The sequence below is a fragment of the Saimiri boliviensis genome, chromosome X (assembly GCF_048565385.1).
Source record: "Saimiri boliviensis isolate mSaiBol1 chromosome X, mSaiBol1.pri, whole genome shotgun sequence".
In the NCBI taxonomy this organism is placed as follows: domain Eukaryota; kingdom Metazoa; phylum Chordata; class Mammalia; order Primates; family Cebidae; genus Saimiri; species Saimiri boliviensis.
Window position 1 is genome coordinate 117,127,892 of NC_133470.1, and position 26,592 is coordinate 117,154,483.

At 39.0% G+C, this 26,592-nt stretch overlaps 1 protein-coding gene across 3 annotated transcripts in view; it reads right to left on the bottom strand.

Moving 5' to 3' along the window:
• Positions 1 to 26,592, bottom strand: part of DOCK11 (dedicator of cytokinesis 11) — a 193,231-nt gene that overhangs the window by 55,362 nt on the left and 111,277 nt on the right. For 2 of the 3 annotated variants that reach the window (XM_074391711.1, XM_074391712.1), the window contains exons 24-36: positions 24,576 to 24,694; positions 22,458 to 22,527; positions 22,248 to 22,373; positions 21,245 to 21,316; positions 19,560 to 19,706; positions 16,868 to 16,951; positions 15,948 to 16,059; positions 15,422 to 15,460; positions 12,882 to 13,060; positions 6,749 to 6,865; positions 4,174 to 4,249; positions 3,488 to 3,597; positions 629 to 740 (exon numbers count right to left, since the gene is read on the bottom strand). In XM_074391711.1, coding sequence (XP_074247812.1) covers positions 629 to 740; positions 3,488 to 3,597; positions 4,174 to 4,249; positions 6,749 to 6,865; positions 12,882 to 13,060; positions 15,422 to 15,460; positions 15,948 to 16,059; positions 16,868 to 16,951; positions 19,560 to 19,706; positions 21,245 to 21,316; positions 22,248 to 22,373; positions 22,458 to 22,527; positions 24,576 to 24,694 — 1,363 coding nt within the window. The remainder of the gene's footprint in view (positions 1 to 628; positions 741 to 3,487; positions 3,598 to 4,173; positions 4,250 to 6,748; positions 6,866 to 12,881; positions 13,061 to 15,421; positions 15,461 to 15,947; positions 16,060 to 16,867; positions 16,952 to 19,559; positions 19,707 to 21,244; positions 21,317 to 22,247; positions 22,374 to 22,457; positions 22,528 to 24,575; positions 24,695 to 26,592) is intronic. The other variant, XM_003931062.4, reaches the window with a different exon arrangement.

Here is a 26,592-nt window from a genome sequence, read left to right on the forward strand (position 1 = left end):
GGCATTTGGAAATAACTTGCTTTTACTTCCAGAGGACATGCAGTTTATGAAAGTCCTTAGGTTGTATTCCATCATATAGTGTAAAGAGGAACTGATGACACTAGTAAATACAGCTCTACACCAAGGAGAAAAAACAGAGCCTGACAAACAACGTGACACCAGATGATTCCATACAGTGTTGCTGCAAAGATAATGAAGACACTCCCTACCCTTCGAGAACTCTTCCTGTCTTTTTATTTCTTATTTGTCAAATCCTGGGTTTAATAAAAGTGGAAGTATTAAATATGCATTCTGGTGGCTATTTCCTTTTAGTTATATTGGTAATTTGATGAATTAGATGCTCTTCATGAAAAAAAAATGTTTAGCACTTCTAAAACTATTGCCTCATTTTAGAAATTCATTTACAAAATTATGTTAAAATTATTTCAAAGACTTGAACTTGTGTCATTGATATGAACCTATTTTAAGGTTCAATTTAAGAAACATTTTAAGGTCAGAGTCTCCAAATACCTGTTTATAATGTGCATGTGCTCTACCTCCAGATGATGATCAAATCCTGTTGCATGAATGTGTGAACCTGTGAGGGTGTATGTCTAATACAGTCTATGCTTAATATGCTGTAACTCACCTTCTGAAATCATTTTTACTATATATAGGTAGCACATCAAGAGGCTTCTGATTTCATACTGATCCAGGCGGTTATACTGGGATACACTACTCCTTGCAGAACTCTGTCGGGTCTAAAGTATAAGGACAGGATGTTTGTGAAATAGTGTTAGTACCACAATTTTCCACAGCCTTTAACTCAGTAACTCATTTTTTTTTAAATCATTAGATCTGTTTGGGAAAATTCTAAACATAAATCTAAATTTTATATCACACTTGGAAGGTGAATGGGCTGAATCTTTCTTGTCTAGTAATAGCTAGTAATATCACTAGAAATTACCTCTAGGTCTTCACAAAGATATATCCATGAATACTGTGTATGTTTCATTCTCATATCCCATGTGTTTTGGTGGAAAAATATTAAAACAATCGTGGCTATTAAAGGAAAGATAGCTTTTACATGGAGTGAAAGCATAAGAAACACCTTCAACTTTTTCATTTGAATCTCTCCTTAGAGTTTATTAAAATCCAACCTCCAAATCATACATTAGAAAATCTATCTTAAGGGCTAATAAGGGCCAGGTGTGGTAGCCCACACCTGTAAACTCAGCACTTTAGGAAGCTGAGGGAGGATCACTTGAGGCCAGGAGTTTAAGAACAGTGTGGGCAACACAGCAACACCTGTCTCTACAGAAAAAAAAAAAAAAAAAAAAAAAAAAAATTAGCTGGGTGTGGTGGTATATGCCCGTAGTCCTAGCTACTCAAGAGGCTGAGGCAGAGAGATTGCTTGAGCCCAGGAGTTGAAGGCTCCAGTGAGCACTGATCATGTCACTGCACTCCAGCCTGGGTGACAGTGCAAGACCCTATGTCTAAAAAATATAAATAGATAAATAAAATTATATTATGATAATTAGGAGGACCCAGTAATACTTCAAAATTAGCACCTCTACAAAGTACTGATGTTCATATTACTTAATGACTTTTGTTAAAAGTATTAGAAATTAAGCAAGACAAGATCTGACTTATTTGGGGATTTTTTTTTTTTTTTTTTTTTTTTTAGACGGAGTTTCGCTCTTGTTACCCAGGCTGGAGTGCAATGGCGCGATCTCGGCTCACCGCAACCTCCGCCTCCTGGGTTCAGGCAATTCTCCTGCCTCAGCCTCCTGAGTAGCTGGGATTACAGGCACGTGCCACCATGCCCAGCTAATTTTTTGTATTTTTAGTAGAGACGGGGTTTCACCATGTTGACCAGGATGGTCTCGATCTCTCAACCTCGTGATCCACCCACCTCGGCCTCCCAAAGTGCTGGGATTACAGGCTTGAGCCACCGCGCCCGGCCGGGGATTTTTATGAATAGAATAACAATAAAAATTTTTGGTTATTAAAAACGAATACTTTGAGTTGAGCTAAACTGGGGATGTACATTGACTAAAGTATGATTTACTAAGAAAGAACTTTCACTTGGAGCAAACAGACCTAGGTTCTGATTGCTTGCTTAGCTACTATGTAACTACTAGCAAGTTATTTAGCCTCTCTGACCTTCATTTGCCTCAGCTATGACAGTATCTGTTGTCACAATTTGTAAATGGTGTGAAAGAGAAACATTTGTGAATAAATTACTGTTTACTCAAAGGCTCAGGGAACCAGTGGAAGTACAGTCCACTGGTTCTCAAGGGTAATACCCAACCAGTAGCATCAACATCACCTGGGAACTTGGAGACACATATTAGCAGGCCCTATTCCAGACTTGTTGAATCTCACCCTGGGGTAAGGCCAGACATCAATTTTTTTAAGCCCTCCAGGTGATTCTAATCACACTAAGAGCACCGTGATATAGGAAAAAAAAGTGCTAGTATCAGAAAATCTGGGTTTGAGTATGGCCCTGCCATAGCTGGTTGTTCTAGGTCATGATCCCAGTTTTCATTGGTAAATTGAGAGTTGGAATTTATGATTCTTAAGGACTCCTCTAATATAATTATATACAATTCTTTGATTTTACATAACAGCATGGCAAAACTTTACTGGTCTAAATTGAGGTCTCTCTGCCGTAAGGCAGTTGGCTCCTTAAATTTTAATGGTATGCATGAAACAACTTGATAGAAAAGTTGTGAGGATATATTCTGATTAAGTAATGGTGGGACCCTAAGATTGTCAGTTTTGGGACCACTATTTTTTCCTCCCGAATTAATACCATTATTTTTTACAAAAGAATGAAAGACTGCATTAATCCTGCCAGGATATGCTTTGTTTTAAATAACAAGGCACATTAGATATTTTAAACTTGAACTTCCCCTCTCTAGACTAGCGTGCTAGGATTAAAGGAGATATTCAGAGTTAGAACTTCTGAGGATGAATGCCTTATTCTCTATAAATAGTTTAAGACATTGAAGTAGCAGCTGCCAGGATAAGAAGATATGGCTAAAATATCTAAGAATTATGGGATGCTTTTTGCAGATCTAGGATGGACTACAGGAGAGTAGAGAACCCCATATTTATACTATAAAAAAAGCTGTTGCAGCCTAATGTGTCACTAAGGTCATTCTATACATTTAAGTTCTTGTTTCTTTTTTTTTGTTGTTTCTTTTTTTTTTTTTTTTTGAGACGGAGTTTCGCTCTTGTTACCCAGGCTGGAGTGCAATGGCGCGATCTCAGCTCACTGCAACCTCCGCCTCCTGGGTTCAGGCAATTCTCCTGCCTCAGCCTCCTGAGTAGCTGGGATTACAGGCACGCGCCACCATGCCCAGCTAATTTTTTGTATTTTTAGTAGAGATGGGGTTTCACCATCTTGACCAGGATGGTCTCGATCTCTTGACCTCGTGATCCACCCGCCTCGACCTCCCAAAGTGCTGGGATTACAGGCTTGAGCCACTTAAGTTCTTACATTTTCACCAGTGCTGCCTTGATCTGGAAATCCTGTTGCTCCTTCTGGGACGAGGGAGCCTCTTGAATCTTCTCTCTTAATTCCATGTCCATTTTGAAAAGACCCATAAGCTGGAAAAAAAGTTAAGTCCTTGTTGGTGAGAGGAGGAACTGTTAGAAATATTTAAAAAGTAAGTACTGGACTAATTTAAGTAGAGACGTTAATATAGCAAGTAGATCGTGGACCTCTAAAGTTTATTATATCAAAACACCATAAGAAACCAAGTAAAAGTGAAGCAACTTTTCACCTTTCAAAATACTTTAGCATGTATAAAACCACAAGAAATTCCTTGGAAATCATAAAATAAAGCTACACAAGTTAAGAGACAATTTTATAGATAAGGAATCTTGAGCCCAGAGAAGGGAAATACCTGGCTTAAAATTGGTGACAGATAAGAAGAATGGAAACCAATATTTTTCTCATTATCCTCAATTTTTTCAGTATGCCAAGCTGTGTTCTAAATAAGCTTAGACAAGAAAACTTCAGCAAATAAATTTAGTTGCAAGTGTGAGTCAGATTTTAATTAAACTTTAGTAGAGATCAAGCTATGTATGGTCTTTATTATGAAATATATCAAAAATACTGAGAAGTAGAAGATACATTTCTAAACACCCATGCAATATATCATCTGCAAAGGGCTTAATTACCAGTGTCTTTGTCAGTGCTCAGACTCCCTCTATTGGCAGGTGAAGTAAAGCCACATGGAAACTCATCTCTGGATGCCTATAACAGAATATGATACCCGGGTCATTTAAACAAATTTGTATATAGGATAAGAAACCTGAATTAACAGAATAAAATGTTACAGTGATTTTAAACAAAGCTCGCTGTGAAAGTCTAAATCAGATACCAGTAATTAGTATTTAGGTGACTCTCTTAAAAAAAAAAAGGCTACTAGCATACTGTTGTAACCATGACCTCTAGCTAAGTGACATAATTCTAGATGGCTGCAATTGGTATAGTCTTTTTTGTTTTTGTTTTTTGAGACAGGGCCTTGCTGTGTAGCCCAGGCTGGAGTGCAGTGGCATGATCATAGCTCACTGCAGGCTCAACCTCTTGGGCTCAAGTGACCCTCTCACCTCAGCCTCCAGAGTAGCTAGGACTACAGGTATGTCCCACCACACCCAGCTAATTTTTACATTTTTTTTAAGAGATGGGATTTTGCCATGTTGTCTAGGCTGTACTCAAATTCCTGGGCTAAGTGATTCTCCTGCCTCAGCCTCCCAAAGTGCTGGGATTACAGGTGTGCACCACAGCATCTGGCCTGGTAAAGTCTTAACATGGTTCAGTTCTCCTCCTTAGAACCAGGGCAATGCTAGAAGAAGGTGTGTGACCAGAACCCCTAGGTAAACTTGGGCTGCAAAGAGAACAGAGAAGTGAAATATTTCCAGATAATGCTGTCAAATACATGTGGAGGGAGCATAAGCATGAAATACTGTATTTGTAAAGTGAGACAAGCCCGACACTCAGGTAGGTGCAGTACCCACATTCAGCCAGTTGATATGACTGGGAGCCACAGGCAAGCAAGCCATTAGAAAATTTAAAAGCAGCATCCTCAGGAAGGCAGGGCAGGCATAACAGATTGGCTGGAGCATTTCATAGGGGGAATTTGCAGAGGAAGCTGTAAATGACACAGTTTAACCTACTACCCAACAATATGATGTGGCCAGCCAACGTGCAAAGGTGATCTTCGGTCATATAGAACATGGAAGGGGGCAGAAGTTAATAGTTCCACAGAGAAGATTATAAAGTATATAATTTGGACATTGTATTTTAATAGGGTTACTGGTAAACTGGAGCATATTCGGAAAAGGGGTGACCAAGAAAGCAAAGAGTTGTGGGGGCCGGGCACGGTAGCTCATGCAGGTAGGTCACTTGAGGTCAGGAGTTCAAGACTGGCCTGGCAAACATGGTGAAATCCTGTCTCTACTAAAAAAAAAAAAAAAAAAAAATAGCGGGACATGGTGGTGCATGCCTGTAGTCCCAGCTACTCGGGAGACTGAGGCAGGAGAATGGCTTGAACTCAGGAGGTGGAGATTGCAGTGAGCTAACGCCCCTGCACTCCAGCCTGGGTGACAGAGAGACTGTCTTAAAAAAAAAAGTAATAAAGAATTTTGAGTGATAGATTAAACAGAGATATTTATATTTGGTTTGGAGAAAAATTTAGAAGGTACATGAAGAAAGCGTACATTTGGAGGTAGGAACAGATGTGTTCTATGTGTCTTTAGAGACAAAACTAAGACCAGCAGATAGAAAACCTTTTAGGTCTAATGTGAGAAGGAATGTTTAAATTATTACAATGGTAAAAGTTTGTTTTGCCAAATAGGAGACTGATCACCTCCAAAGTTCCTTCCAACTCTTAAAATTCTAAGGGAAGCAAAAGCAGCACAGACCAATTGTGATAAACCAAAAGAGTCTCACCAAGAAGTGCTGAAGGAGACTACCAAGGGAAAGGAGAAGCAAAAGAATATGGTTTAGTCCCCAGTGCCTAATATCTTGGAAGTAGAGAATATTTTGTTCAGTTTAAATTGAATAAATGTATGAAGCCATATAACAACAGAAAATGTTAAGAACAAAACACAGGGTTCAAAGGATTTGTGGTTTTCTCTTGGACTTTTTATCCAAAGTGCAATCCTTGGACCAGAAGCAGCCAAAAGCTTGTTAGAAATGCATGCTGTCAAGTCCCACCCCAGGTCTACTGAATTAAAATCTGTTTTAACAAATTCCCGGGCTGATTTATATGCACATTAAAGTTTGTAAAACACTGTGTTAGGAAAAACAGTGTACATGTAAAAATGGAGTAAAAGGTGAACTCTTGGTTGGGCACAGTGGCTTATGCGTGTATTTCCAGCACTTTGGGAAGCCGAGGCAGGAGGATTCCTTGAGCTCAGGAGTTTGAGACCAGACTGGGATGCATAGTGAGACCTTGTATCTACTAAAAATGAAAAATATTAGCTGGGCACGGTAGTGTATGCCTGTAGTCCCAGCTACTTGGGAGGCCGAGGCAGGAGGATCACTTGAGCTCAGGAGTTTGAGACTGCAGTGAACTGTGATTGTGCCACTACACTCCAGCCTGGGTAATAGAGCGAGACTCTGCCTCAAAAAAAAAAAAAAAAAGTGAACTCTTAAGGTTGCCCTCCATATCATATAGCGTATGACCCCAATTCCAAACGCATTCAATAAAACAGGATAAAACTCAAACAGGAACACCTTACTACTTACAGAATTAGGCATGGCTGCACACGAATACAAGGTATCTCGACCTGCTAATCGCTGGATATTCTCCAAAAGCAGTCCAACAAAGGGGAGGTACAATTGTGCTATTTTGGCTTGTTGGTTCTGAAAAATAATTATCAAAAGCTTAATAGGTATATAACATCTATATATTACAAATAAATGAAGTTGGCTTCATATATAAATTTAGAGACTAAAAAGTAAGCTAACATCCATGACAGATTAGTGAAGAATGAGTCTATTTATACTCATAGTCTAAAAACTAATTACCACAGAACTTTGTTGGCATTTGGATTTATCCATGATACAGAGTCAAATTACATCCCTCAAATGTAACTATATAAAGTAAAAAGGTTTTTGTAAAAAAGAGAAGTCAGCTTATAAAGCAGATGATATTAGTTCTGTTTTTCAACTCCCGTGAGGGTTGAGCTTCCAGAGAGCAGGGACCGTGTCTGTCTTGTTCACTGCTTCATCCCCAGTGCCTGGGCACATAGCAGTTGGTCAACACACATTAGCTGAATGAATGAATGAATGAATAAGTGGAAGAAGTAAAAAAATGGTAAGTTACTATATTCATTCAAGAAACATTTTTTGCTTCCATTAAAGCTGCAATTATAATATGAACTTGGCCCCCTAAGTCAATTATAAGACTTGAGAGATTGATATATTTGTAAACACATAAATAAAACTAGCCACTGGGACTCTTAATGTGGTACCTCTTATACCAATTTATTTATTACTCTCCTCAGCTTATAGACATTCCTTGCCAGACATGTATATACACTCAAATCAGAGAAGACAGTGGCTGTGGTGGCCCAAGAGTTGCCCTCCATATTTCATGACTTTAGGAGGTTTTTCTGGAGAATTAGATAAGGCCTCTACAGCAAAATGATCAACCTGTAGAAAAAAGAAGATGACTGGTCTCTCACTGTTGTTTTAGTCTGCATTTATTTATTTTTCATGTGTTAATCGGCCATTTGAACTTCATTTGTGAATTTCAAAAACCTTCTTAACAGACTTCCTTCCAACATAGTACCCCATTAGTAATGGTCTCTACCACCTAGTCCAACTTCCTGCCAAAGCAGGAATGAATGGCCTTTACATGTATCCTTGACAAATAGTTTTTAAAACTTCTTTAAAACTCCAGCCCCTTCATGGGTTCTATTAGAAAGGTCCTTTATCTGAAATACACTCCTCATAAGTTCTACCTCCTAGGTATAGCTCTGCCATTCGGAGCTAGAAAGAATAAGTCTACTTCTACTTTTGCATGACAACCCTTTAAATATGTGAATACAGTTACCAGGAATCATCTTAACTCATTCATTTTGTTTTGCTTTTGAGACTGAGTCTTACTCTGTTGCCCAGGCTGGAGTACAGAGGCACAATCTCAGCTCACTGCAACCTTCACCTCCTGGGTTCAAGAGATTCTCCTACCTCGGCCTCTAAAGTAGCTGGGATTCCACATGCATGCCACCATGCCTGGCTAATTTTTGTATTTTTAGTAGAACGAGGGTTTCACTATGTTGGCCAGGCTGGTCTCAAACTCCTGACCCTAGGTTATCCTCCCTCCTTGGCCTCTAAAGTGCTGGGATTATAAGCGTCAGCCACCAGGCCCAGCCTTAATTAATTCTTAGCAAGACTAAATTAACTCTCATTACTTTCCTTTATTCCATGGCCTTGGTGTCAACGTTTTTCACTTAGTGATTACCCCTTTTTTGGTGGTTCTCTAATTTTTCAATGTCCCAGTTGAGATTTGAAAGGCAGTATAACTAGCGGCTGACAGCACAGATTTGCAGTTAGAGACATGCACAAAACCCAGCTCTCCCATTACTAGCTACTTGATGCCAATCAACTCACTTAACTATAATTTTATCTTTCGTAAAATGGGGGTAATAGTAGTGATATCAATTCATGTGAGGTATTTAATATAGTGTTTGGCATATAGTGAGTCCTCAATAAATTTTAGCTGCTATTAATATTACGGCTTCTATATAGGAGTCCATTTTAGTTCTGATAGTGAGTGGTCTCCGGGGGAAGAAAAATGACAACTCTCTCAGGCAAGTAAAAGCATAGGAAAACATGCAGTCATTGCCAAATATGTTAAAAAATTTGCCTGCACAACAGATAGACCATAATCTAAGAATCTATTAATAGAAGACTACTTAGATAAATAAAGTATATCCATATGATAGAATACTATGCAGCTACTTTTTAAAATGCAGTGGATTTAATCTTCAGACTGTATTATTAAGTGAAAAAAATGTAATGGTTTCCATTATATTTTATACATATATAATATGTCATATAGGCTTGTGCTTGCATAAAATAGAAGTATAAATAAATTTAGAAGAGTAGTTGCTTCTGAAAAGATGAATTGGTGAGTGGAGGTAAGGAATGGGAGCCTGGCATTCTGATTTTTGTTCTCCACCATGCATGTGGATTACTTTTTCAAAAAAGGGAAAAAGATTTGCCCACAGCCCAACTAGAAGTAGAATCTGCAATTCTCTTAGTTATCAACATTACTTGTAGTGGGTACAAGAACTATATAGGCCCCAGGGTAAATATTAATATTAGATATTGGACATTCTTGTTCTGAAAAGCAAAAAAGTCTCATGGTAATTGTAAGAAGAGACATTGCTAGTGTATGAGTAATACAAAACAGAGACCAATGATCTTTCCAGAATTTCATAAAAGCAGGGGCTTAGGAGTGTCAACTGGATGGAAAGGATGGGGATGATTAGGGAGTTGAGTGTCAAAGCAGGCTTTTCATAGGAAACATTCTTTTTTTTCTTTTTTTTGCTTATTACTTTGGGGTCCCTTTAGAAGACTGATGGAAATTATGGGGGCTTAAGGTTCCCTCCAATCCCTCACCTTGGCATCATCATGAATAAGAAACATGCTCTACTTGGATGTATTTGATAAATGAACTCTTACCCAGGTTGCCTGGAAACTGTACAAAACAGAGAAAGGACCTTTTATGTCCTCATCCAATACTCTAGAATTGAAACTTTGGTTAACCAAGACCATGAAGTAAACAAACTTCTTATGCAGAAAACTCTATCCTCATTTAATGTCTGTATGAAGCCTCTGAACAAAGAGGAAAGAGCTTCAGAAGTTACAGAAAGAGTAATAAGGCTTGGCATTGCAATCTTTCCCATAGTTTAAAACCTCAAACATTCTAAGAGTGTCTAACTTATTTACAGGTAACAATAGCTGCATGTGTACATGCACTACTCTAAGAATTTTAAAAGTAAGTAAAAAGTGTCCAAATTTGTGATGTAAAATATTTAATTCTGCCTCTAGGTGGTGAGAATCCCACTGGCAAAATCCAACCTGAAGAGGCGGTGGAAAAACATACAGCTTTTTGCTTCAGAGACGGGAAGTTCATTTTGTACTTTCCCAGTGATTCATTTAAAATCACGGCTAAAGACATTTTCCCCACTACTAGGCATAAGCAAGTAGTTAGCCAAAACCCAATGATAATGCTTTTTATTTATTTATTTATTTTTTGGGACAGAGTTTCACTGTTGTTGCCCAGGGTGAAGTGCAATGGTGCAATATTGGCTCACCACAACCTCTGCCTCCTGGAATCAAGGAATTCTCCTGTCTCAGCCTCCTGAGTAGCTAGGATTACATGCATGCGCCACCACGCCTGGCTAATTTTGTATTTTGAGTAGAGACAGCATTTCTCCATGTTGGTCAGGGTACTCTTGAACTCCCGACCTCAGGTGATCCACCTGCCTTGGTCTCCCAAAGTGCTGGGATTACAGGTGGGAGCCACCGCACCTGGCCCTGAAATAATGCTTTTGTAAAGGCTTGACCAAGCTTGATTAGACTGGAGGACTTTTAAGATTGGATATCTTAAAAGTTTTTTATTTGGATATATTATACCAGTTAACTTGTGTGAAGTCAATATCGACATTCACAAAAAGTGAAAAATGGCAAATAACTGAGCCAACTACGCTAAGTGGAGGTATGTTATAATGTATCAAAACCACAGCAAACTGCAATAAACAATAAATTACACCTTAAAGCTAAGGAGTTTAAATCTACTTTAGGATACAATCACATGAAGAAAAATAGCAAGATTTACAAATAAAAAATCACTGTAATTCAAGGAATGTGAGATGTCACTGGTATGCATTTTTTCTTTATAAAGGACAAATGGGAATACTGTATAAAAAGAATAAAATACATCTGCAAGTCAGCTTTCCAAAATGACTACAACAACAAATGATATCATAATTTTATTTATATTGGAATATAAAAAGAAAAGAATAATTTATTATGAAACAATATTATGTTTCCTAGAGAGATTTATGACACAGTGGAAGTAAATTAGAGTATTCTAAATCCATACAGTTTGCAGTTTACTTTTTCAAGCCAAGAATTTAATGTCAGTAAGATTTCAATATGTATGTTAAAAGTACAGGAAATAGGCCTGGCACAGTGGCTCATGCCTGTAAATCCCAGCACTTTGGGAGGCTGAGGCAGGCGGATCATGAGGTCAGGAGATCAAGACCATCCTGGCCAACATGGTGAAAACCCATCTCTACTAAAAATACGAAGATTAGCTGAGCATGGCAGTGGGTGCCTGCAGTCCCAGCTACTCGGGAGACTGAGGCAGGAGAATTGTTCGAACCCGGGAGGCAGAGGCTATAGTGAGCTGAGACTGTGCCACTGCACTCCAGCCTGGGTGACAGAGTGAGACTCCCTCTCAAAAAAAAAAGGTGCAGTAAATAGCAACTGTAGCTGTGATTATTACTCATAGACAACAGTGTAATGTACGTAAAATATACAGCCACACCTGCAGCTATAATAGTAACACCATCCCATTTTTTTCAGTAAGAAGAAAAACTTATTACATATTTTATATATGATATATATTTAAAGTTATATTAAAGCATATATTTCACAGAATAATTTTTTTAAAAATTCAAAATCAGTTTATATAATCATGGAGCAGTTATGTTGTTCTTTAAATACGATTTGAGAAAAGAGGATATTTCTTTTAACAGTTAACTAAACAATATATGTATATTTTTGAGACAAGAGTATCACTCTATCACCCAGGCTGAAGTGCAGTGGCCTGATCTCAGCTCACTGGACACTCCGCCTCCTGGGTTCAAGTGATTCTCCTGCCTCAGCTTCCTGAGTAACTAAGACCACAGGTGTGTGTCACCATGCCTAGCTAATTTTCTTATGTTTAGTAAAGATGGGGTTTCACCATATTGGCAAGGCTGGTCTCAGATTCCTGGCCTCAAGCGATCCACCCACCGTAGCCTCCCAAAGTGCTGGGATTATAGGCATGAGCCACTGCTCCTGGTACTAAATGGTATTTTTAAAAACCTAATGATTTGAGGCCAGGCACAGTGGCTCATGCTTGTAATTCTAGCACTTTGGGAGCCTGAGGCGGGTGTATTGTTTGAGGCCAGGAGTTCAAGACCAGCCTGGGCAACATGGTAAAACCCCATCTCTACTGAAAAAATACAAAAATTAGCCAGGTGTGGTGGTGCTTACCTGTAGTCCCAGCTACTCGGGAGGCTGAGGCAGAAGAATTGCTTGAACCGGTTCAAGCTGTTGCAGTGAACCAAGATCATGCCACTGCACTCCAGTGCAGGAGACAGAGGGAGACTCTTGTCTCAAAAAAGAAAAAAAACCTTATGATTTGAAACAAAAATCTTATTTGCAAAGATTAATTTTCCTCAATGCTTATATAATGCTCCTTACCATAAAAACTTAATCTTGTATAAAAAATCATAGTAGAGGCCGGGCGCGGTGGCTCAAGCCTGTAATCCCAGCACTTTGGGAGGTCGAGGCGGGTGGATCACAGGGTCAAGAGATCGAGACCATCCTGGTCAACATGGTGAAACCCCGTCTCTACTAAAAATACAAAAAAGTAGCTGGGCATGGTGGCACATGCCTGTAATCCGAGCTACTCAGGAGGCTGAGGCAGGAGAATTGCCTGAACCCAGGAGGCGGAGGTTGCGGTGAGCCGAGATCGTGCCATTGCACTCCAGCCTGGGTAACAAGAGCGAAACTCCGTCTCAAAAAAAAAAAAAAAATCATAGTAGAAATTTACCACTGTGAGACTGACTGATGACTGCATGGATATCCTTACCTTGTGCTGGTATCTTGTGTCAAACGCATGTTTTATCAAAAGATTCTTTATGACAGAGATAGCTGTATATCTGATCTCATAATTGTCCTGAAGAGCAATGGAAGTTTCCCTCAGAAGTAGACCAACCAAGAAGTGATGCTTGCAATACTCATCTGATAAACTGTATTCAAGATTTGAATCTGCAGTACAATGAAATGTATAGCCCATTTATGAAAAGATTCAAAAAATGACTATAATTAAAATACTATATTATTTAATAATATGTGATCATGCTAGCAAGAGCTATAATTTTTATTAATGATTCTGAGCAATTCTTTTAACATCTAGAATAAGCATGCAAAATTATACAAGATAGCAGCACTCATATTTTGGGCTAGATGACAGCTTTAACGATCATTTCAGTCAGGAAGAAAGTTCCTAGATTTTTTTTCCCCTATTTTTCCCCCTAGATTCTTTTAAACTTACAGAAATCTTAGGATAGAACCTACAATAAAAGAATGATATATTTTGCAATATTTTAACATATTTCTTTATAGCTGAAGAGACTTTGTCACAACTATAAATTTGAGTAATTCTATACAATAATGCTTGATTTACTTATCTATTTATACTGATAAAGTGAGAAAAGACAAACTAAACAACTGAATATTCTAACAGTATTGACTATTTCGTAAATAATACGTATTGGGCTGAATATATACATGGGCCATAAGAACAATAAGGAAAATAGCCTCACTTCATTCTAATCCATCATTACTCAAAAACAAATCTTTTATATAAGAAAATGATCACTTCAAACTATGTCTTTTCCTTCCTTTAAGATCCTCAGTCTATTTTATTTGTTTATTTATTTGTTTATTTATTTATTTATTTGAGATGGAGTCTCATTCTGTTGCCCCAGCTGGAGCATAGTGGTGCAATTTCAGCTCACTGCAACCTCTGCCTCCTGGGTTCAAGCGATTCTCCTGCCTCAGCCTCTGAAGTAGCTGCGACTACAGGTGCGCACCACCATGTCCAACTAGTGTGTGTGTGTGTGTGTGTGTGTGTGTGTGCGCGTGTGTGTGCGTGTGTGTGTTTGTATTTTTAGTAGAGATGGGGTTTCACCATGTTGGCCAGGCTGGTCTCGAACTCCTAACCTCAGGTGATCTGTCTGCCTTGGCCTCCCAAAGTGCTGGGATTGCAGGCATGAGCCACCATGCCTGGCGTAGATCCTTGGTCTATTTTAAATCCCAGATGTTAATATCATGGTTGAGACTTGCCTTATAACTACTTATAGGGGACTGTGATCAAGTTTAGTAATTTTTTTTTTTTTTTTTTTTTTAGATGGAGTCTTGGTCTGTCACCCAGGCTGGAGTGCAGTGGCGCGATCTTGGCTCACTGCAACCTCTGCCTCACGGGTTCAAGCGATTCTTCTGCCTTAACCTCCTGAGTAGCTGGGATTACAGGCATACGACACCATGCCTGGCTAATTTTTTCGTATTTTCAATAGAGACAGGGTTTCACCATATTGGCCAGGCTGGTCTCAAAATCCTGACCCTGTGATCCACCCACCTTGGCCTCCCAAAGTGCTGGGATTACAGACTTGAGCCACCACTCCAGGCCAAGTCTAGCAATTTTGATAGATTTCTAAAATCTTTATTTCCTCTCCCCTACTGTTTAATTAGATAGGCCATAAAGCTGAAGGATATGTTTTCTATTTCTCTTCTGGCCTCTTCAGCACTTAATATAATGCTTTATATTCAGTTGGGACTTAAATGCTGCAAGGAGTCTGACTTAATCCTAAGTCTTGATGATCTGTCCACCCCTTCTTTTTCCCGACTTCCTCATAGTTACAAATAAATATTGGGTGAAGTATGTGAGCTATTCATGCTCAGAATCGAATAAGGGGGTAGTTGAATAGGAGTGCTATGGTTTAAAAATATTTTTTCTCCATTTTCACTGGCTATAAGTCCATCACTAAAACCACCACTCAGCAGATACTTCTAAACAGACCAAGGCAGATTATTTTCTTCCTGCATCAGTCATGCTCTTTTGTGAATCCCCATCACCTTCTTTGCACAAGGGCCAGCACTCACTAACAAAGGTGGCTTTATCTGGGTAGATTTTACTAATGGTAATCAATTTGTTACTTCAGCGATTTGAATAAATCCAATCAGGTGGTTTCATCTACACCTGCAAAATTGTGGCCAAGGTGTCACTAAACGCATCTGAGAGAAAGAGGCAAGCCTAAGAGGTGACACACTAAAACAAAACAAAACAAGTAACTTCCAGTTCCCCAACCACGGCCTCTATGCTGGCTTGCAGCAGGAACTTGTATTTTGAGGGAAGATGTTTTAAAGTTGATTTCTCTAGCAACCCTCAATCTTACTTTAAAAGTAAACAAACACACGGCCTCCTAGATTTTCTGGCTACTTTAAAGCCTCATTTTGGCTAGGGAGGATTTGAAAAGCAAACAAAGCCCCCATCCATCTTAGCAATTCATCAAATCAATTGTTTTCAAAAACAGCAAGCTAATTTAGAGTGAACCGAGTTAAACCTACCTACTGAAGTCAAACGGTCCACCGCAAATGAAAAAAAATCTAATTAATATATGAAAAGAAAAGGGACAAATAAAAAACATAGTAACATAAGAATAGTGCTATACAACAAAGCATTCAATAAAACTAACAATGGAGATAACTGAAGGCATTTCATAAATTTAGCACATACACGTTACTGTTTCACTGTAACTACCTTTACATTTTTTTGCTGCTTCGAGCAGAAATGCATTTATATGTTTTTTTAATTTAGTCTTATCCAAGATCCCAAACACTACTACAGGGAGCGATTTCACTAGTATCTGACATTTGCATTTAAGCAGCAATCTATTAACACTGAGTATGTGTAAAATATGAATATTACTACTGATATAATGGAAGAAATGCAGAAAAGCATTAATGGACTTCAAATAGCAACAATTCTGAGATTACCTTCAAGTTTTGGTTTAACTTAAAAACATTATACTATGCTAGTGCTAGCAAAACATGGAAAGAACAAACTCAAATGATGGAAAATGCAAATACATGCCTTGAACCCGCTGCAGTTTAGGTTTTGCAAATGCCATTGGCAAGTTCAGAGGAATGTAATGTTCGTGATTGCAAATGGTTTGCAGAAATTCAAACTTGTATTCAGCCAGAACCTAAATGGAAAGAAATGATACATTAGCTCATTCGCTATTTTAAGAGTATAATGCAGCACATTAATTTTCCCAATGGAAGTGCTTAGTATTCTAAGCATACCTTGAGATGCGACCTGTCCAGGAAAGAGTTAACATAGCAGGTCCAAGATTACTATCCTTTAAAAGGCCTGCTTGTTGGCTGGCATGTAAAAAATGAAATTTTGAAAGGTTCCCTACATGATAAGTTGTGCCGTCTGTGTCAGCTGGCTTAGACTATTTGTACAAACAATGTGATTTATAATGAACACCTGCTTTGCTTTCCTTTCTGAGTCTGGAATTTTGACCAGCCTCCAACACATAATCAGCCCCCAATAAAAACCGTCAACTCTGAGTTTTTAACAGCCTTCCTTGATCAGAAATACTGCACACTTACAAGTGCATTTTCATTGCTGGAAGGAGGCTGTGCTCTGTGAGGACCTTCACAGAGGGAAAGAGCTCAGAAAGCCTGCATGTGGACTGCTACCCACCCCACTGACGTCTTTTCCTTTCCTGATTCAGCTGAGTATCCTCATCATGTCACACTCATGAATCTTAGCCATCAGTACAACTATATGTTGAGTCTGTGAATCCTTAGAATGAACTACTGAACATGTGGGGGGTCCTGGGGACCCCCAAAACACAATTCAGTATTTCTTGCTTTTAGCTATGTCTATACTCCAAGTACTAAATACAAACAACAGTTCCAAATCCCCTAGAAGAGAATAAGCATCACTTTTGGTCTTAGGCTCAGATGTCTGACATCCACTACAATTGTGTCCTTATAACTTACCTTAGGATCTTTGGGGCTGAATCCAGATATATAGTCATTTATCAAATTGAAAACAAATCCTCTATCCATTAGTGTCAAGCAGCGCTGTAGAAACCAAAACAAAACACAGGGTTAGTTACATAATTGTAAAAGTATAAAGTTTAAGAATGTAAAGTTTTAAAACTTCAAAATTGGTTCTACACAAAAAAAAGCCATTTTCATTTTTATAGATAACTTTCTGAGCTTCTGGTGACCTTAAGGGAAAAGATAAAGGGCAAGTGGAGTCACTGGAATTGGGACTGAAGAGCCTCAGTTATACAAAGTTCAAAGCAAGACGTATATATAGCCATCCACACAAATATACACTCATCCATACATATACACACATACACACACAGGCACAGACACATATCTGTAACCTATTCAGCTACACTTCCTCATTTTGGTCAGCTCCCAAAGCCCAAGTGGGTCGACCTCATTTTGGTCAACTACCACTTCCAAAGGGAAGTGTAGGGTAGTCTGTTAGCTGCTGAAAGTGAGGCTTGGCTATTTACGTATTAATAATTCAGACCAAAAGGGTTTTTGTGTTCAGTGAAGTCAAGGCCTAAAACCTCCCTTCTCTGTGACAACCCTGCTGTCTTCTCCTAGTTAAAGCTCTCACCACCTTACAACTGAAAAACTGCAGTTAGCCTCCTTAGTCTTCATGCCTCTCATGTCTCCATCCATCTGCTTCCAGATTAACCTCTAAGTCAGGCATCCCCAAACTATGGCCCACGGGCCGCATGCGGCCCCCTGAGGCCATTTATCCGCCCCCTGCCGCACTTCAGGAAGCGGCACCTCTTTCATTGGTGGTCAGTGAGAGGAGCACAGTATGTGGCGGCCCTCCAACCGTCTGAGGGACAGTGAACTGGCCCCCTGTGTAAAAAGTTTGGGGACGCCTGCTCTAAGTCCTAGCCCTAATACTGTCATTTGCCTGCCCCAAAGCTTCCAATAGTTCCCTATTGTCTCTAATAATTTCAAACTCCTTAGCTTGCCATTCCAGAACACTCACAATCTTGTCCCAACTTACTTTTACAGTTTCATTTGCCAATAGATCTCATTGACTTTCTTTGGCTCTGTGTCAAAAAAAAAAAGGCAAGAAAAAAAAAGAGAGAGACAGGTAGAGTCTTGCTGTCACTCAGGCTGGAGTGTAGTAGCACAGTCATAGTGTACTACAGCCTCAAACAATCCTCCTGCCTCAGTCTCCCAAGTAGCTGGGACTATAGGTGGGCAAAGCATGCCCGCCTATAGCATGGCAGGTGAACCATGCCCAGCTATAATTCACTTAGCATCCCCTCAAGATGCACTGTGTATTCATTCCCACTTCTAGGTCTTTGGCTCATGTCATACCTAGCAATTCTATCACTACTTCTATCTGATCTTGTTCATTCTTTAAGGTTCTCATGAAATCCCATCTTCCTTAACTACATTGGCCCATGGATCCCTTTAAACACTTTATTCAATATGAGCTTGTATTTTACTTATTATTTTCCTGTCATCTCACCTAGATTGAACAGTAAGAATGATCTTTTTCTTTATATCCTTCATAGCACCTAGAATACTTCTGTGAAATTCAAAGAATTCAATATTTCATTACCTAGCTACTAGCGATTTAAATGCATGAGGAGGCTTAGGGGTATAATAGTGAGTGGTAGGGATGGTGGCAACCTAGAAAGTATGTGCTCTCATTTAAATAAACATTCAAACTATATTTAAAAACACTGTGTGCAACAAGTAACACTTGTCTTCTGACTAGGGCACCTATATGTGTCCTCTGATTTAATTAATTAGTCATTTCATTGGGGGACAGGGACAAATTTGTTGTGATCAATTAAGCTAAAAGATATGGCTTTTATTCAGAAAAGCCAATAACAAATGCTGGTGAGGATGTGGAGAAAAGGGAACCCTCCTACCCTTTGGTGGGAATGTGAATTAGTATAATCACTATCGAGAACAGATATGTTTGTATTTCTGGTATTACTGGTATCACCTTTATCTTGTATATGTATTTAAATTTGACTACTAAGATAGCTTCTCACATCTTTTTTTGTTTTGTTTTGAGATGTAGTCTCACTCTATTGCCCAGACTTAAGTGTAGTGGCATGATCTCGGCTCACTGCAACCTCCACCTTCTGGGTTCAAGCAATTCTCCTGCCTCAGTCTCCCAAGCAGCTGGGATTACAGGTGCCTGCCACCACGCCTGACTAATTTTTGTATTTTTTGTAGATACGGGGTTTCACCATGTTGGCCAAGCTGGTCTTGAACTCCCGACCTCATGTGATATGCCCACCTCAGCCTCCCAAAGTGCTGGGATTACAGGGATGAGCCACCGTACCCGGCCAGTTTCTCACATCTTTGAATCACCACATAGAGCAGAAGCCAATATCTTCTATAGAGGTTTCTCAAATAACTAAAAATAGAGCTACCATACGATCCAACATTCTACTCTTAGGTATATACCCAAAAGGAAGAAAATCAGTACATCAAAGAGATACCTGCACCCCCATGTTTGGTGCAGCGCTGTTTACAATAACCAAGGTTTGGAAGCAACCTAAGTTTTCCAACATTCTTATGATGATCTAGCTGAGTCTCTAGAAAGTGGTTAATTTTTTTCTTGGGCTTCCTATTCATGAAGAGGAGTTCCTTATCACATTCCAGCTATCTTTAAACTCACCTTCAGAAAGCTAGCCAAACTGTAATTCACATTTCTGGATTCATCGGGAATCTCCGCATACCGAATAGTCACATGGGGAATTATTGCAAGAAGCAGTGAATGTAAGACATGATGATATGCCTCTGGAAATCTCTGGCCTCGGGGAAGCTGAAATGAAATAGGCACAGAAGAAAGTCAGACTTCCCAAAGGTCTAAATCAATTTGCCATTGTTACTTTTAAACATAGCCTATGAATAAATATATCTTAAAACTGACGTATAATTGTTCTCTCAACTTAAAAATGATATCACTAGTTCAAGATGCTCTTGACTCTGTATCACTACAGGAACTATCTAAATCTCTAACTATCTACCTGACTGAGGTTATCAGCAAGAATGGGTCGTTCTGCTCAACTTTGGAATATCATGCTTCTGAGATACAGACACATCCCAGTTTTTTTTTTTTGTTTTGTTTTTTTGAGGCAGAGTCTTGCTCTGCCTCTAGGCTGGAGTGCAGTGGCATATCTTGGCTCACTGCAACCTCCGCCTCCTGGGTTCAAGTGATTCTCCTGCCTCAGCCTCCGGAGTAGCTGGAACTATATGCACCTGCCACGACGCCCAGCTCATTTTTGTATTTTTAGTAGAGACAGGATTTCACCATGTTGGCCAGGATGGTCTCAGTCTCTTGACCTCACGATCCACCTGCCTCAGCCTCTCAAAGTGCTGGGATTACAGGCATGAGCCACTGTACCTGGCTCCACATCCCAGTTTTCATTCTACTTTTTTCTTGGTGCACGAGGTATATGTGCACTTCAATTTCAATAAACGTAAGTTCTGATAAAAAATAAGCATAAGGTGAATATTTTGTACTTCACAAGGTCTTGGTTTTATCATTCCTATGAATAAGAAATTTTTTTTTACCTTTCAAACAATTAAAAATTACAACTAAAGGTATACATGACGTTCCGGGATAATATCTAGTACATAAAGTATTTATAACACTGCACGTGCATGGACAAAGGTAATGTCTGATTTAACCAAATGAGTCTTCCCAAGAGATATTTTTAAGCCATAAGACAAAGGCAAAGCTTCTAAGGTGATGAGTTGTATATAGCAAATTATTATAGGAAAGAATCTATGTGGAAAAGTCTCTGCAGATTAGACGGTGAGAACATATCAACTGTGAGACCTCAGATTTATGCAATACATTCATTGTTTTTGTAAGCAACATTGAAAAAGCCAAGCACTAGGAGCCTTTAAATATAAAAGGATATTTGCATGGCTATCTGAGAGTAAAATTATCTTTTTTGGTTTACATCAAATATTACTCTTATAAATATATACAATTATCATTTGCCAATTAAAAGTTATTCTTTTTTGTTGTTGTTGTTGTTGAGATGAGGTTTCACTCTTGTTGCCCAGGCTGGAGTGCAATGGCACAATCTGGGTTCATCGCAACCTCTGCCTCCTGGGTTCAAGCGATTCTCCTGCCTCGGCCTCCCAAATATCTAGGATTATAGACATATACCACCATGCCCAGCTAATTTAGTATTTTTAGTAGAGACGGAGTTTCTTCATGTTGGTCGGGCTGGTCTCGAACTCCCGACCTCAAGTGTTCCACCCACCTCGGCCTCCCAAAGTGCTGGGATTATGGGCGTCAGCCACTGTGCCTGGCCTAAAAGTTACTCTTTATCTTAATTTACTTACCTTAATCTTATTCTCTTCCAACAAGTATGTGGCCATTGACTTTGCAATTATTTCAAAGAAAAACCATGAGTACTAAAAGAAAAAAAAGAAAGAAAATCTTTAACAGTTACCAAATCTTTGAAGCTTAGCAAAGTTTGACACATCAATATGAGTCTTGTCTTTGAACTTTACTAACATTTTCAAATGATCCCAAGTCACTATCAAAGTCTCACAGAATATCTGTAAATGGTTTTAGCAAAAAGGTACTATTGTACTTCAGGGTTGCCTGGTAATAGCCAAAGAAAGGGTGGGAATCTTTGCCACTGTGGAGGAGTATTTTATCCCCAACATTGTTTCTCATTGCCCACACATGGTAATAAGAGAGCAAACCAATTTCTAGTTTATCTTGTGACTGCTTTTAAATGCTCTACAGACAATGAATCTTATTACTGCCTGTTCTTAGCTTGGGCCCCAACCCCGCCCTTGATGTGACATTACGGCAGCCTAAGTAGCCTAGACCTTTGCCTACATCATGTAATTTGAAGAGCAGAGAGAAGCCTCAATCAGATATACCCCAAAATATTCTTAATTCTACCATTAATAAAAGAAGTAATAAAAATAATGACAATAACAAGAGCTGCCATTTCTTGAGTGCCCACAATGTGCCAGGGACCATGTGTTAAATGCTTTACTTATATTTTAGAAATGAGGACTTGGAGGCTCTGAAATGCTAAGTAACTGGCCCCAGGTCACAAAACAATTTTGTGATGGATACAGAATTCTAACTCAGGTGTATCTGATCCAAAATTCTTTTGTACATTTAATTGAAGGCAGGGGGTGGGTACGGGGGTAGGGTGAAGAAGGTTCTGTGGAGAACTTCAAGAAAAGGATGCATGGGCAAAGTGGTGGGGATGGGATGGGTCACATGTGAAACTGATGAAAGACTAGAAGTGAAACAGGAGGATATAAAAAAAAAAGTATGTCTATGGCTGTTTTTGTTCCTTGCTGTGTGCCATGTTCCTACCTTTAGCAATTTGTTTATTGCTAAAAAATCTGCAGACTGTTTCAATATTGCTATCATCGTAGTGGCCAGGGTTTCATGTATCAGCTGGGCCTGAGGAGCACTTGGTTTTTCAGGTCGGAAGCTATACTACAAATAAACAAAAAAAATGAACTGTAAGACAAAATTGTCACATAAAACAAATTGCTCAGAAAGTAACTTTACTCCACAAACCTTTATGAATGATCTTAAATAACTATCCAAGCCTTCTTCATGGCACTTTGATACAATATGTAAGAGAACCCTGAAATGACAGTCACAAGAGTCAGCATGTCATGCTATAATGAATTACCATACTTTGATTCTTAAGTAAGATCATCATGTCTAGCCCCCAAAACATCTAACACTGTCTGAATCATTAAAAGTGAGATGATTGCATTAGGTATAATGGTGATAGTTTAGGTATAACAAAGATTTCAGCATCTAACATGGCCAGGCCTTATAAAACATATTTCTTAGATCAAAAGGAGGATACTTTAATTTGACAACCCAGATGTTACATCTGTTCGTAATTCTCTGTATGTGTCTGAAGCATGGTGGTAGCTACTATGTAGTAAAAGACTTCAAATCAGGGAAATATTGATATCCCGTCTAGTGACAATATAAGGAAGAAAATAGAAAGATACAATGAAAAGCATGCCAACAGATAGGGGGAAAAGGAAGGGAGAGACAGGGCAGGGGTAATGGCATGAATTACAACTGTCGGTAAGAGATTAGCAGTGCTCCTCAAAGTTTAGCATGTATCAGAAGCACCTTTAATAGATTGTTCAGCCCCTCTCCCAGAGTTTCTGATTTTGTAGGTCGGGAGTGAAGCTCAATAATTAACAATTTCACTAAGTTTCCAGCTGATACTGATGCTGCTGGTATAGGAAGCATGTTTTGAAAACCATTGGCCTAAAGCTTCTTCTATTTTCAACCACAGTATTCCCAACAGCAGCGATGCACGCAAATGGTGTGTAGCTGTGGTGTGAGGCCTGGTGGAAAAGGTTGTGACAACAGTGGAGGCAGCAAAGCCAGAAACTTCCAGCACTGAGCCCACAATTTAAGTATCCTAGTTTGATTTCAAAATTCAGGTGCATTTTGCATTCTACTCTACAATATATCCTTGTTTGTTTTCATATAAAAATAATACTTCCTTATTCTTTCAAGTAAAAATTGATGACTTAGGGCCACATTCTGTTAAGTATGCATCCCTAGTCACCCGTGACTATTTAAATTGATTAAAATTAAAATTAAGCATAACTAAAAATTCAGTTCCGGCTGGGGGAAGTGGCTCATGCCTGTAATCCCAGCACTTTGGGAGGCCAGGGACGGTGGATCACCTGAGGTCAGGAGATCGAGAACAGCCTGACCAACATGGTGAAATCTCGTCTCTACTAAAAATACAAAATTAGTTAGGCATGGTGGCAGGTGCCTGTAGTCTCTGAGCTGAGGAAGGAGAATTGCTTGAACCCGGGAGGTGGAGGTTGCAGTGAGCCGAGATCATGCCATTGCACTCCAGCCTGGGCAACAAGAGCAAAAAAAAAAAAAAAAAACAAAAAAACAATTCAGTTCCTCAGCTGAACCAGCCCCGGTTGAAGTGCTCACTGGCCACATGTGGCTGGTGGCTGCTATACTGGACAACACAATTGTAGGACATTTACATAATTGGAGAATGTCCAACTGGAACTTATATATCTTCTTAAATACATAAAGCCAATATTAACAGACATGAAAGGAGAAATATATTGCAATACAATAATAGAGGACTTCAATATCCCACTTTCAACAATGGACAGATCAACCAGACAAAAAAGTAATGAGGAAACACTGGATTTGAACCACACTTAGACCAAATAGATCTAACAGTCATATACAGAACACTCCATACAATACCAACAGAATATCCATTCTTTTCATGAGCACATAGAATAGTCTCCAGGATAGACCATATATGTTAGGCCACACAACAAGCCTTAAGAATTTTAAGAAGACTGAAATTATATCAAGTGTTGTTTCCAACCACAATGGAATGAAACTAGAAATCAATCACAGGTGAAACTGTGGAAAATTCAAAATAGGTGGAAATTAAACAACATGTTCCTGGGTCAAAAAAGAAAAGGAAAAATTTAAAATACCTTGAGACAAATGACAATGAAAACTCAACATACTGAAACCTGCAGAATACAGCAACAGCAGTTCTAAGAGGGAAGTTTATAGTAAGAGGGAAGTTTATAGTAATGAATACCTCCATTAAAAAATAAGAAAGATCTCAAATAAATAGTATCTTTGTATTATAACACTGAAACTCACATGGTGCAGTTGATAGGAACGTCATCTTCATGCGTCATATTTGTGAGAACTCGGAAGAGTTGCATAAGAATTACAGGTAGAAACTGTATCATGACTTGGATCTCCATGGCATGCAAACACTAAAATTGAGTAATTATTAGTTAAGAAAACAAACAGAAATATGATAAAATTTGCAAATGTGAAACAGCAAAAACATTAATGAGAAATACATTGACTAGCGTATAAGCTCACTTGAACGTGAGCTTTCCACAGGACAGGGGGCTTTTTGTTAATTACTTAATCCACACCTCTATTTGGCACTCAGATTTTGTTAGTTTATTTAATGTTAAATACTTTACTCAAGGTAACAAGTATAATTTGGATAAACAGATTTTGGAAAAATGACAACTGACTCCTCGTAAACCAACACTCAATTGCCTGGGGCAGTGGGGAGGACGAGACACGTTTGGAGATGATACTGGAGATGCACCTACTAACTCCCAGGCATTCTGTATGTCTTACAGGGGAATGCGGGCCATCAGTTAATCTGGTGAGAAGTGGAATTCAATAAAGAGTGGTTCTATATGTAATTGGCTCTATACCATCACCCTACAAAACGGAGGTGGTTTTGCAGTCTAACAGTCTCACAATGCATTTCCTTAGAAGTGCTAACACTCTGTCTCCAATGATAAGTGCGTTACAAACGTTAAAAAGAAGAAATGTAATCTTACATATGAGAAATGATACAAACAGTGAAAGTTGTTCAATTTCTTTCTTCTTTCTTTCCTTCTCTCCACATTCACTCACTCAACCAGCCAACCAAAATAAAGGAAACAAACCTCACTGAGCATCCTTCTATATCAATTCAATGTGTAGTGCTAGGGGAAATCGAGAGGTGGATAAATCAAGTCTCTGTACTTAAAAAACTCGTAAGTTCTCTTTCCCAGATTCCGACTCTTGTCACGATATGTCTTCAAGACCCTCTCTCTAATCGATGACCGAAATAATCTAAATTATTTTATTTCTAGAAGGTCTCTGTACCATTTCTCTTTACTCTCAACACATCCAACTCTCATTTCTAAGTTAATCTTCCTCAAATACTCGTTACATTAGACCACCTCCTGCCAAGATGTTTTTGATGTCTCCCCATAGCCTATGGCAGTAGTTCTCAACCAGGGGCCATTTCATCCCCGACTGATCCGGCAATGTCTGGAAACGGTTTTGGTTGTTACAACCAGGGGGTGATACTGACATCTAGTGGATAGAGGCTAGTGATGCTGCTAAATATCCTACAAAGCACACACAGACCCTCAAGGACAAAGAATTATCCTACCTAAAAATGTCAATAGTGCCAAGGTTGAGAAATCCTGGCCTAGAGTATTAAGACCAAGTTATTTCAGATCTTACTGGCGTTTTCTGCTTAAACAACGATCACCGTTCTTTACAAAGCCAAACTGGTATCTCTGCTTTCTTCACTGTTCTTGAATTATCTTAGCCAAATCCTGGCCACCCTTTCAAGGTAAGTACAAATCCCCACTTCAGTGAAACCATTCATTTTCTCATTTGACAAAGGGAAAACAAATGAACTTCCAACAGCCAAGCACACCAAGAACAAAAGTAAACCCAAACAAATAAACAAAGGCCATGGTTTCTATCATCAAGTAGTTCACAGTGTACAGGGGATAAAGACATGGACCTAAATAATTGCAATAGCAGCAGTAAATAGCATGATTATGGGATTTACAAAATGCACAAAGAAGCAACTGAGTGCACACGTGGGTAGGGAATGTCTGGTGAGGCCTCCAAGAGGTGAAAGAGTGAATGATAAATAGAACAGTGCCAGGTAGAAAAGAGAGATGGGCATTCCCTGCTACCAGTAGCCCTCCTCTGTCATTTATTCTCAACACTGCAGCCAAAGTGCTCTTTTTGAAATGCAAATTAGATAGTGCCACCTTTCTGTAGTTAAAAACAAAACAAACCAAACCACCACGAACAAAGAGCAATCATAAGCTTCCATGTCTACAACATACCCTGCCTG